This window comes from Mytilus californianus, unplaced genomic scaffold, assembly GCF_021869535.1.
Source record: "Mytilus californianus isolate M0D057914Y unplaced genomic scaffold, xbMytCali1.0.p SCAF_7, whole genome shotgun sequence".
Taxonomy (NCBI): domain Eukaryota; kingdom Metazoa; phylum Mollusca; class Bivalvia; order Mytilida; family Mytilidae; genus Mytilus; species Mytilus californianus.
The window spans coordinates 36,121,603-36,135,497 of record NW_026262723.1 but is presented as its reverse complement, the minus strand read 5'-3'; the positions used below and the strand labels follow the sequence as shown (position 1 = coordinate 36,135,497).

Below are 13,895 nucleotides of genomic sequence, written 5' to 3'. Positions count from 1 at the left end.
TGAGTTGTAAATGATTTGAGAACACTTCAAGAATGTTAAAATAAGTCAAAATCACCACCAAAAAAATACAATTTAGGAACTTGTGCATGTTTAAACCGGTTGTATGAATACCATGTGTAAATGAAAATAAATATGGTGAGAATGTGCGGAAAATCCGTACTTAGTAGATATCACTAGAATACAACTTTGAAAGTAGAAAAGTTCCATCCTTGAGTAAAATGATGTTTACTATATCTATCACATTGTTTTTTGAAGGATCTTAACAAAACACATGTTTCAGAATGAAACAACAAAACTGAATGAATAGCTGATTACGTTTTGAAGTTTATACATCGTAAGCTGGTTCCCGGTTGACTTCTACACTTTTTTCATTTCGTTAAATTCAAGCAGATTCCAGTTTATTTTAAGCAAAGCAGTGAAAAGAAACTTTAAATTTGTAGTGAAGCCTTTAATATTTTAATTTATCAGTTTATATTTGATATTGAATAAATAAATATGGAGTGTCCACATGTGGACACAGATGATGCCCCCGCTTCCATATCATATAGTTATAAAGGGACATAACTGAAGAACGGTAAAAGTGACGCTACCCAAATTTGAACTTGATCTGAGTTTTGTGGTAATAAGCATTATGTGTAAATCTCATAACATTTGGTTGAGGCTAACTTAAGTAGAGAACAGAAACTAAAAATTCAGCAATTTTTCTATTTGTAAACACGCATAACTCTAGAACGGTTGTGTATAATTTTTTTAACATTTGGTTGAGACAAACTAAAGTTAGAGAACGTAAACGAAAATTCAGCAATTTTTATGTTTATAAAGGGACATAACTCAAGAATGGTAAAAGTGTCGCCACCAAATTTCGTACTTAATCTGTATTTTGTAGTAATAAGCATTGTGTAAAGGTTTCATAATGTTTGGTTGGGGCAAACTTAAGTTACAGAATATAAACTAAAAATTTTGCAATCTTTCGATTTATAAAGGGGCATAACTCAATAATGGTTAAAGTGACACTACCCAAATTCAACTCGATCTGTGTTTTATCAGTGGAAGTCAAAATTAAACATTGCATTGTATAAAGCATTGATTGTAGTTGATTCAACTATAATCATGGACAAAGGAAGATAACTCCAATTATAAAAATTACTAGATAATTAGAAGAAAATTTTTATAAATGGGCATTACTCTAGAACGGTTAGAGTGACGCCACCAAAATTCTAACTTGAACTGTGTTTTGTGGTAATAAGCATTGTGTATAAGTTTCATAACATTTGGTTGAGGCAAACTCAAGTTAGAGAACGGAAACTAATTTTGGGAAGTATGTACCTATGTACAGACAGACAAGGGTAAAACTTAATGCCCCCAACGCTACGGCGGGGGCATAAAAATACATATTAATATGGATTAGGTAAAATTATTAGTTTTGAAAATGAAATACACCAAATAGAGTAGACCTATTGCTTATAGTATCCGAGATATGGACTTGACCACGAAAACTTAACCTTGTTCACTGATCCATAAAATGAGGTCAAGTTCAAGTGAAAACCCTCTGACGGGTATGAAGACCTTGCAAGGTACACACATACTAAATATAGTTATCCTATTACTCATAATAAAGAAATTAAGAATACTAGAAATCTTAACTTTTTTTCAAGTAGTCACTGAACCATGAAAATGAGGTCAAGGACAATGGACATATGACAGACAGAAACTTCATAACATAAGGCATCTATATACAAAGTATGAAGGATCCGGGTCTTCTACTTTCTGAAATATTGTGCTTTTAAGAAGTATGTTAACGCCACTGTGGCCGCCGCTGTATCACTATCCCTTTGTTGAAGGCTGCAAGGTTGCCTATAATTGCTTTCATCCACTTTATTTGAACTATGGATGATAGTTGTCTCATTGGCAATCATACTACATCCCCATATTTTTATAAAGTATGTATAAACAGGAAGTAGGTGTTGGACAGATCTGAAAAAGTGTTCACAAGTTAAAACACATCACTATGAAGCTGAATTATCAAATATGCAATTATTCTGTTTATTGGTTTTTGGTGAAAGTGAAAAGTGATCTACATATAGCCCTACTTTTAGAGTGGTGGTATGACAATATCTCAAATGAAGAATCAGTTTATGGTTTCAGTTGTGTGAGCATTCTTGTAGATCTGGTATTGCTGGTCATTTTTCCTCATTTTTGCTCATTACAGTTTCTGTATATTTTTGCGGACAAGATATCAAACAGTCATTTAAATCTGTCAAAAATCTTTATTTGAGGGCCATTACTCCTAGGTATGTTAGAGATAATAGATATAAGAAGATGTGGTATGAGTGCCAATGAAACAACTCTCCATCACAGTCAAAATTTATAAAAGTAAATCATTATAGGTCAAAGTACAGTCTTCAACATGGAGCCTTGGCTCACACCGAACAGCAAGCTATAAAGGGCCCCAAAAATTACTAGTGTAAAACCATTCAAACGGGAAAACCAACTGTCTAAACTATATAAATCAAAGTGCTGGATTGCACCTGTGGAAAGTTTGCAACGGTAGATGTGTAATATTTCAAATAGGTTGTAAATGTGTAGATTGGGTGTTTAACTTTTTTTCCGACTTTAAAAAAAAATTACTTAATACATGAAATAATTGTAACATGATGCTGTGACGAAGTCTCCCAAACAAAGCTCCCATAATTAGTCATTCCCAGGAAGGGGGTGGGAGTGATCCAAGGGGATTCCCCTTTTATTTCATTTGATTTGTTTTATTGTCCCATACAAGAATATATATGGTTTCGGGGTGGGGATCTTGACCGTTTAAAAGTTCTCAAAAGAGGATGGGGGTGGGGTGACACCCAGGGACTCCCCCTATATTTCATTTTATTTGTTTTATTGTCCCATACAAGAATATATATGGTTTATGGGTAGGGATCTTGACCGTTTACAAGTTCTTAAACAGGAAGGGGGTGGGAGTGACCCAAGGGGACTCGACTTTTATTTTATTTGATTTGTTTTATTGTCCCTTACAAGAATATATATGGTTTGGGGTGGGAATCTTGACCATTTACAAGTTCTCAAAACAGGATGGGGTAGGGGTGACACCCAGTGACTCCCCCTATATTTCATTTGACTTGTTTTATTGTCCTATACAAGAATACATATGGTTTAGGGATGGGGATCTCGACCGTTTACAAGTTTTCAAAAAGAAGGGGGTAGGGGTGACCCCTATGGACTTCCTCTATATTTCATTTGATTTGTTTTATTGTCCCCTACAAGAATATATATGGTTTATGGGTGGGGATCTCGACTGTTTACAAGTTCTTAAACAGGAAGGGGGTGGGAGTGACCCAAGGGGATTCCCCTTTTAATTCATTTGATTTGTTTTATTGTCCCGTACAAGAATATATATGGTTTCGGGGTGAGGATCTTGACCGTTTACAAGTTCTCAAAACAGGATGGGGTGGGGGTGACACCCAGGGACTCCCCCTATATTTCATTTGACTTGTTTTATTGTCCCATACAAGAATATATATGGTTTAGGGGTGGGGATCTCGACTGTTTACAAGTTTTTAAAAAGAAGGGGGGTCGGGTGGACTTCCTCTATATTTCAATTGATTTGTTTTATTGTCCCATACAAGAATATATATGGTTTATGGGTGGGAATCTCGACCGTTTACAAGTTCTTAAACAGGAAGAGGGTGGGATTGACCCAAGGGGATTCCCCTTTTAATTCATTTGATTTGTTTTATTGTCCCGTACAAGAATATATATGGTTTCGGGGTGGGGATCTTGACCGTTTACAAGTTTTCAAAACAGGATGGGGTGAGGTGACACCCAGGGACTCCCCCTATATTTCATTTGACTTGTTTTAATGTCCCATACAAGAATATATATTGTTTAGGGGTGGGGATCTCAACCTTTTAAAAGTTATCAAACAGGAGGGGGTGGGGCTGATCCAGAGGGACTCCTGCTATATTTCATTTGATTAGTTTTATGATCCTGTGATCATTACTGAAAACCGTGTGTGTCTATCACTTATTGTTTTCAAGTTATAGTCATTTGAAAATTTTAAAAAAAATAAATCCCATAGGATTCTATAGTAAATCCTTCCCTTCTGTTGGCCCCTCAAAATACCCCTAAATAGACCTCAAGAAGAAAAAAAATAAGAACTGAGCAAAACAATAAGTCTCCAAACTTTGTTTGGGAGACTTAATAGCAAGTAGTATAATTACGAATTTTGTTATAGTCCGATTTTCTGATGCTGATTATGTAATAGGCCGAGTTTACTATAGTCCGAGTTTGTTGTGGGCCGAGATGAGATACTGGGATACTTTCGATACACTCAGGCTTTTACGTCTTTAATAAACATTGTAAAAATCGTAGTAAGTGTCGAAAAATGTTCATTCATGAAATATTTTAAACACGGTATTTATTTTCTCTTCAACCGGAGGAGGGGAGGAAACCCCTTAAATCGGAATTATATTACTCCCATTGATATGGATCTCACGCATGTCTGGGGAATACAGATAAAAGCATAATGTAGAAACTGCTGTCTCGTGTAGATGTGTATTGATTTTACTTTCCGCGCAGTGCAGATTCGCGAAGTACTATTCGTGATAGCCATTTTCAAAATGAAGTTGAATTCATTTGAATTATCGATGAACATTCAGTACATTTTAATTCAAACTGTAAACTAATCAAAATAGAAGTAACTCAAAATTTCAAAAGCATCTTCCTTGAATTAGTTGTCAAAAACCAGTACTACATTATCTAGGAGTAGAACACACATCCTTAAGTAAGATAGTCTGTCACTTCCAGTTTGAGGCCGATACCTTGGGAAAGTTTTTGCTATAGCAAGCTACAGCAAACTTTCCAAAAACGAGATACGAGAAACACTTATGAACCACATCAACAAAAGACAACTACTGAACATCAGATTCCTGACTTAGGACAGGTGCAAACAATTGCAGTGGGTTTAAACATTTTAATGGTACCAAACCTTCATCCTTATTTGTAACAATAGCGTAACATCACAATATAAAATATCAATTAGATTGGCTTAACTCAATCAAAAGACATATTAACACCAGTGAACATACACTGAACAAATAAATTTGATATATGATACAATGCAAATACAAAATAAATAAACTAAGGGAAAAATAATTAAAGTAACATGTTATACCGCTGTGAAATGTTAAACAATTTCAGAAAAACAATATGCTTGAACAATCTGCTAAGCTGGATACGCCCGCAGAGGTCCAACTCTGAACAGTTGGGGCAAAAATGGACACAATATTCAAGCTTGATACAGGTCTGAATTTGGATTGTAATTAAATATTTGACATATTATAGGTTTCTGAATAAATGTAGTCAAAGAACTTGAAATGGGTTATATGAATTGAATTTATATTCAATTAAAGATTTCTTTTTGTTGTGCAATACACTGTGCTGTTGCGCAATACTTAGTAAATCTGTTGTCAGACTATAAACAAATAAAGTTGTATTAATTCTCAATGTCATATTAGAAATTCATGAAAATGTAAAGGGAGCTTACATCAATAGATATAAACAATTCACCAAAGTTTCATGAGAATTGCTGACAGCATTTTTGAGTTATTGTCCGAAAACTGGAAAATCACCCCTTTTTTAATGAATAAAACCCCATAACTCAGAAATGATAAATGAAAAATTTATAAAATTCTAAACGGAGCTTACATCAATAGATATAAACAATTTACCAAAGTTTCACGAGAATTGCTGAAAGCATTTTTGAATTTTTGTCTGAAAACTGGAAAATCCCCCTTTTTTTATGAATAAAACCCTGTAACTCGGAAACGTAAAATCTGAAATATATAAAAATCAAAAGGGAGCTCATGTCAATAGATATAAACAATTCACCACAATTTCTTGCAAGTTGGTGAAAGCATTCTTGAGTTATTGTCTGAAAACTGGAAAATCCCCCTTTTTTAATGAATAAAACCCCATAACTCTGAAACGTAAAATCTAAAATTTATAAAAAACGAAAGGGAGCTCACATTAATAGATATAAACAATTCACCAAAGTTTTATGCAAATTGGTTTAAGTGTTTTTGAGTTAATGCCACATGTTTACGACGGACGGACAGTCGGACTGAGGTATACCATAATATGTCCCGTAAACAGCGTATAAAAATATCAGCCATTTCTAAGGGTTTTTTTGTCGTATACCCCAAGTAGGGTTATGGTCGGTCTGTCATAGGACCAATCATGACAACACGAGGTGTATTATATGACAGTCAAGAAAATCCTTTAAAATATGCATTATCTGACGTATATATTGTTTTCCGAAAACTGGAAAATCCCCCTTTTTGTAATGAATAAAACCCCATAACTTGGAAACGTAAAATCTAAAATTTATAAAAATGGAAAGGGAGGTCATGTCAATAGATATAAACAATTCACCAAAGTTTCTTGCAAATTGGTGATAGTGTTTTTGAGTTATTGTCCGAAAACTTGAAAATCCCCCTTTTTTTAATGAATAAAACCCCAAAACTAGGAAACGTAAAATTTTAAATTTATAAAAAACAATTCACCAAAGTTTCATGCAAATTGGTTAAAGCGTTTTTGAGTAAATGTCTGACATGTTGACGACGGACGGACAGACAGACGGTAAACGGTATACCATAATACGTCCCATAAACAGGCGTATAAAAATGAAGGCAATACACATTGGCAAGAATAAATATGGAAAAGTATTACTGTACATGTCATCCTTATAAAAAAAAAAATATTTCACCCATTTCAATTTTTTCTAATATTCGAACTTACCCATTATATAATTTTTGTTGAATGGAAACCTTATCTTAAAAAAGAGTATCTTGTATAAAATGTAGACACAATCTCTGACACCAGAATAAAAAAGAAATATATTTACAACCCCCCCCTCCCCTCCTAACCCCCCTTGAAAAAAAATTTTCTCTTTCAGATTATAAATTATGGAACTGATCCATACAAATTTGAAGAGAATTTAATAAGAAATGAAATCCTTGTCATGGTGACAAGAATAAAATAGCAATATTTCACATCTTTTTTGTATTGGGTATAATAACTAATGAACTATTTCCTTTGATTGGTGCAGACAGTTTCTTTAAACTACATTTTACCTTTAGTTTCTACCAAAAATGAACATTGGTCCTCAGCACCCCACTTATCAGTTGCAGTGACAACTACTTTCTTCTGTGCTACCACTGCTGTATGATCCAAGGTAATTAATTCTGCAGGACTAAATGTAAAGGTTAAATCAGAATCTGAAGTTGTAGCTGACACAACATCACTAACATTGAAGACTTCTCCAGCTGCTGTATCTATGTGTATGGTTATATTCTGTGGACATGTCAATTGGTGCCCTGCATAATCTGTAATATCAAAAATTATCTTTGTCTACAAGTTCTTACATACTCAACCTCAACACCTTGTTGACTATAATATTTATCTATCTAGAGTGAGTATTCAACAGGTTATAGATGTAGAATCTGTTTCTCTAATGATTTAATGCAAAATGCCAAGTGCAATGTTACGAAAGGATATGGGATGAAATAATTCCAGGAAGCATTTCAAGTTGTGAATCATTAATAACAGAACTGTTTTATCTTGTTTCTTTGTCTATTCAGTTTCATGTTATACTTATATCCCTACACTCTAAAAATCAAGCTGAGGGGTCCTGTTATTTTGTATGTCTTTCAATCACACTTTTATGACTTTACAATTCTTCTATCATGATGGCATTTGGTAGAAATAAATTCCATGATAAATTAATTGCTAGCACTTGAAGACATAAAGTCAGATAGATGATTTATAATCATTCATAATTTTCCTAAGCATAGTTGAACATATATGTGGAGTTCTAGAAAATAAAAAGTGCTTTAGGCAGGATCTTTTAAACTTAAAATAAAATATCATGAAAATAAATTAATCAACATTAAAGACTTGAGAAAAAAGAACAATGAAGATAGGTGTGCATTTAAGTTAGGTAAACCAGAAAATGAATATTATGTTGCTTATTACCTATTGATGAAATACTATGATGACTAAACAAGAAATGAGCTGTACAATTGAAAGAAAACCAAGTTTTCTGTAATGTGAAGGTAGCCATTGTTGCATAGAAACAACATAAAGTGCCATTTTACAATCAATGCAGGAGTATTAAGTCTGAACAGCAATAGTGAAAATCAAACTTGACCTCCATTTTGTTATCAGCAACAATACATTGGAATTGGAAAAGCACTTGTTTAACAGTTCTGTGTTGTTCATTCATTAGTTTTCTGTGTTGTGTTTTGAGTATTGTTGTTTATCTTTTTGTAGTTTTTAGTTTTAAACCATGGCCTTGTCAGTTTGTTTTTCAATATGGGATTGAATGTCCATTTGGTATCTTCCACCTTACTTTTCCTAAGTTATTGTATGGAAACAACATCAAATGCAAATTTCCAATCAATCAATGACCATAACTCCTGAACAGAGAAAATGAAAATCAACAATATCGTAATTGACCCCAATTTTGTCATCAGTTACAACATATTGAAATTTGAAAAGCGGGTTCATAAATTATTTGAAGGAAACAACATAAAGTACCATTTTCCAATCTACAATGACTCAAGGACCATAATTCCTGAACTGAAAAAGTGAAAATCATCAATATCACTCATGATCAACCGCCATACAACCCCAAATCAATAAACCACTTAGAGCTAATTTCATAATGCTTGTAGAGTTAAGACAACGGTTGGCTTGCTTGCTTTAATTGTATAAAAGTTTGCTCAAGCATTGTAATTAAGATTGATATCTGCAAACAATACAAATAGGCGGAGTTAAACCTGTAACCATTATATCTAGATTTGATAGGACGTTATCCTATAGGTTAGGAACACCCAGTTGTACATGTAAACATTACACGACAAATATTATTCACACATATTTAACAAGCTGGATTATATAACATTACATAAATCATTATACACCTCAAATTAACCAACCACAAACCCAATCCAGTATGGTGTAGTCAGATCAAATTACCCTGCTAGCAAGAAAGACTTGTTCTACTAGCAATGACCTAGTTGTTTACAGAAATCAAATGGGGCAAACAATAATAGAATAATGGCATTGTACAGTCACAAAGTGGATTAAGTAAGCAAGTAAACAATCATTACATGTAAAATAGCCAATGTTCGATGCATATCCCTTGTCTGTTAAAAACTTTCATATTGAAAAAATCTGCATGTAAAATTGTGGTAAAAAAAATAAAACAAGTCAACATACTGTACATGTTTGTAATACACACCTAATCAGTATTTAAGATTTCCCCTATAATGGTATATAGTATACTCAATTGATGGCAAAAGATCATGAAATTATTTTCAGTGAATTTCCTGCCTTTATTTTGGATCTGAATATCGGCCCTATTCCCAATTAGAAAAAACCTGAAATTTTCCCAAATTAGCCTGTAAAATTCCCAATTCATCAACTGTAGAGGAAAGGTAATTGATAATTTTATCGTTTGTACAATTTTGGTTCAAAATGTAGGTTGTTGTACTATTCCCAAAGAAAAATATAGACAGATAACGATCATATATCGGAAACCAGTTTAGCTTAGATCTACAACGAATGGTTTATCTGAAAACAGGGAAAATGATATAATTTTGATTTTGTCTCCATGAAATGTGCTTTTCTGTCTTTGTTAATTTTTGGTCTTGGGTTTATTTACAAAATTTGTAAACATGCCAAAGAGTGCGGCAAACTTCTGATTTTGCTGGTCAATACGTTACTTTCTTCTGTTGGTTGTGATGATATCAATAAATCAGGCCATCAAGCCAGGGATGTGCATGAAACTTCAGTTCACTTACACAAGGAATTCATGGGAAGAGAAACGAATCTTTAACAGTATCATCTAGTACCGTCCAATTTAGTATATACTTTTTACTTATGCTATAAACTATAATGCCCCATTCATTTCATCTCATGGCCCATTCATGTTCAAAATGGTCCATTAAAATTTATATGAGTGGGGTCATGGGCCCATAGCGATTTAATCTCTATAGATCACTGTATACACTCTTAATGGAGATGATTTTAAAATATAAAATAAAGTTTTTTCTTTACTTTTCTTTGCAAACCAGTGCAATCTCATGAAACATTAATCATGCAAAACATGCTCAAGGCGCTTTGGAAATGACCCAGAACACATGATTTAGCTTCATTTATTTAAAATAATGCCATCAGACCCACTTGCATGGGTCCTGTCTTTGACACAATATATCAAGTGCTTCAGCACTTGGAGGGCTAGCAGTCAAGGGAAGACTTGTAAAAACAGAATTTAACTAGCCCTCTGAGCTTATTAAGCAATTTAGTAATTGTCAAACCTTGAATATATATTAACATGCATCAAGAAAAAAAATTGATATGTTCTAATTTGAACAAAAATTGGAATTCTAATAAATAACCTCATTAAGATAAAATATGATGAAAACTATGATTTAATTCTTCCCAATTACAGGTTAAATGACACATTTTTCCTAGGGCCCCATTTGAAACTAGAGGCTCTCAAGAGCCTGTGTCGCTCACCTCTATTTACTGATGCTTTAGAAATCATGTAAAACAAGGTTAAAATCATAATTAATAGTATTAGATATTAAATATTAATATGATATCTAAGATAATAACAAAAAACTGCAAAATTTTTGTAAAATTACTAACTCAGGGGCAGCAACCAAACAACGGGTTGTCGGATTCGTCTGAAAATTTCATGGCAGATAAATCTAAATCTGATGAACATTTTTGCCAACTGTCAGATTTGCTCTAAATGCTTTAGTTTCAGAGATATAAACCAAAAACTGCATTTTACCCCTATGTTCTATTTTTAACCAAGTCGGCCATGATGGTTGGAAGGCGGGGTCATCGGACATTATTTGTAGATCTTACTTTGCTGAACATTATTGCTGTTTACAGTTTATCTCTACCTATAATAATATTCAAGATGATAACCAAAAACGGCCAAATTTCCTTAAAATTACCAATTCAGGGGCAGCAACCCAAAAACAGGTTGTCCGATTCGTCTGAAAATTTCAGGGCAGATAGATCTTGACCTAATAAACAGTTTTACCCCATGTCAGATTTGCTCTAAATGCTTTGGTTTCAGAGATATAAGCCAAAATCTACATTTTACCCCTATGTTCTATTTTTAGCCATTGCGGCCATCTTGGTTGGTTGGCCGGGTCACCGGACACATTTTTTAAACTAGATACCCCAATGATGATTGTGGCCAAGTTTGGTCAAATTTGGCCCAGTAGTTTCAGAGGAGAAGATTTTTGTAAAAGTTTACGGACGACGGACGACGGACGCAGGACGACGGACGCCAAGTGATGAGAAAAGCTCACTTGGCCTTTCGGGTCAGGTGAGCTAAAAAGGTAGGAAAATCACTGTCAGTGTCAATGCACAGTTTTTTCTTTTGTATAATAAATGAAATTATTTTGCCAGCTTATTTCATTGGAAACACAGGGTGTGTATTCCCGTCTAATAAAGGTCACAGTGACAATAGTGGTTGTTCAGTTTATAAATTAAATTGTCATTATTTCCTTGTATTAAACTTTTAGATATAAAAAAAGCACAATCAAAATTCTTCGATCTGTTTTTTCAAAATAAATGTTTTTTTTTTATTTCTGTCTGTCCCTTTTGCTACAAGTTCTTTCAGACAATTGCAGAAACAAATTACCTTTATTTTTCTTACCTTTAACTATAATTTTAATAACACAGTCTGCAGTATTCCCACTAAAATCCTCTGCAGTGTAGGTTATGTCTATATCTGAGTTAGTTCGGAGTCCACTTGGCCTGTACCCACCAGGATTGCTTATTTTCTTAACAGCACCAGAATTATCTGTAGCATTTAGATCTGGGTATGTGTATTCTTCTGTTTTGTCAACATAAATAGGGTCGGAAGGACAGTTGGAGAAAACTGGGGGTGTTTTATCTAGAACAAAAAATTAAATGATGATCTTTCAATACAAGCAGTATTTATTTTCATAAGGTATAAAGCAATAATTATTTTCAGCCAAATTAAATAAAAATCAAACAAGTCAGATCCTTATTGAGACCATTTAGGCACAATACATACTTAACATAGATGCAAAAAATATGTTAAGGAAAAAAAAGTTTGATATTCTTTTCTTCATATTTTCAGAATACAAAATTTTCCCCAAAAAACAATTTTTTAAAACTTGACTGCCAAAATACACTTCCAACTCCTATTGATTGATGTATGTGCATCACAACACAAACACATTTATTTATCTAGAAAACAGAAAGATTTTCTGAAATATCTAAAATATCTAAAAGCTCTGATCTGCAGTGGTTCAAAAAGTGTAATGAAAAGTTTAATCATCCAATAGGTGCATGATATATATATACGGACAAATATGTTTTCAGTAAAAAAGCCTGCATGTCCTGTTAATGTATAATACATTTCCTTCAGTTACTCAATACAAACAAATTAACAGTGGAATCACGTGTCCGTGCGGCTAGTGATATTGCGCATTACCTGATTTAGTCATATTCAAAATGTTGCATAAATAGAATCCTTCTTGTAATTGATTTTGTCTTCCGAAGGGACAGTAAAGATTAAAATTTATAAGTTCAAGCATAAATTTATAATTGCAATCCCATGATTAGTATATCTAACCATTTTCCACAATAAAAATTATGACATTATTAGAATAAAATGTTTTCATTCTACAGCAAATTTTATCAAACTGAAAAAAAACATTTGCTGCGCTTCCTTGGCAGTCTGTTTGGTTCAAACTGTACTGTATTTCGTAGTATAAAATCTTTCCAAATTCTAAATTAACTATTTTTAAAAGGCATGTGAGAAATCACCGGACATTTGAAGACCTGTCAAAACATGGGTTTCCTTAATTTTGGACACACATTACACAAAATCTCAAGGGTGAAATCATACATTAAGAAGATTTCATGAAATTAAAGTATGTCATGAATTTGTTCACAATTCATTATCTGATTATTGGTTTTATGAGTTTATCCAAGTGAAGCCAAAAGTCTTAGGTGCAAACTTCCGGTTTGTCAAAAAATGAAGGTACCATGATCAATTCCCAAGGAATTTGCAGTTTCAAGTCCTTAACATCATCACAGTTTTAAATTGTTGCATTCCATATATTATTCGTAAACGCTTTTACAAAAACAGGTACAAATTTTTATGCAGTTCATACTGCATACTTGATAACAAAGAATTGTTTATTCTAGAGATCTAGTATTAATTTGATTTCGACTAATACATGTAATAAGTCCTAAAAAATATTATCCAAATTGAGGGAAGAAATTTCGGGACACCTGCTCCGTCAGCCATGTTTTCATCAGATCAGAACCCAATGAAGATCTTGATGCAGACAGGACACGACAGGGATAGTGATATTGGTATCAATAGTTATGCAATAAATAAGCCCTTTATCACCTTCACTTGATTGATAAGATACCTGTTCATAATGTAGCACACTTATTGAGCAAATCAAATATATTTACAAAAATATAATCGTCCAAGCTTTGTAAAATTGAGGTTACCACATAAAACGCTCCTATACATCACTTCAACTCTGATACAATTCTTTTAAAAGGACATAAATTTCAGTTGAATTAAATGGGGCCATTGATGAATATACGGTAAAGATTTTTTGCTTTTTATGGGATTTTTTTTAAGCATTTTTATAATAATTCAACAAACACAAAAACACATGGATATTATGAATACATTGCAGAGTACATAATTACATGTATTTCAGATAATGTGGTTCCATCAATATATAGGACACCTGTCTATAAATAGCATACATAATGTAACATACTTATTGAGAATCTAATGGATG

At 33.2% G+C, this 13,895-nt stretch overlaps 1 protein-coding gene and 1 long non-coding RNA gene across 2 annotated transcripts in view; one reads left to right on the top strand and one right to left on the bottom strand.

Moving 5' to 3' along the window:
- LOC127710082 (uncharacterized) overlaps window positions 1-13,895 on the bottom strand; it is a 467,780-nt gene that overhangs the window by 309,867 nt on the left and 144,018 nt on the right. Inside the window, exons 23-24 of the mRNA XM_052215826.1 lie at window positions 11,753-11,992; window positions 7,140-7,391 (exon numbers count right to left, since the gene is read on the bottom strand). Of these exons, the coding sequence (XP_052071786.1) occupies window positions 7,140-7,391; window positions 11,753-11,992 (492 nt within the window). The remainder of the gene's footprint in view (window positions 1-7,139; window positions 7,392-11,752; window positions 11,993-13,895) is intronic.
- LOC127710106 (uncharacterized) overlaps window positions 1-13,895 on the top strand; it is a 137,278-nt gene that overhangs the window by 64,576 nt on the left and 58,807 nt on the right. The window lies entirely within an intron of this gene.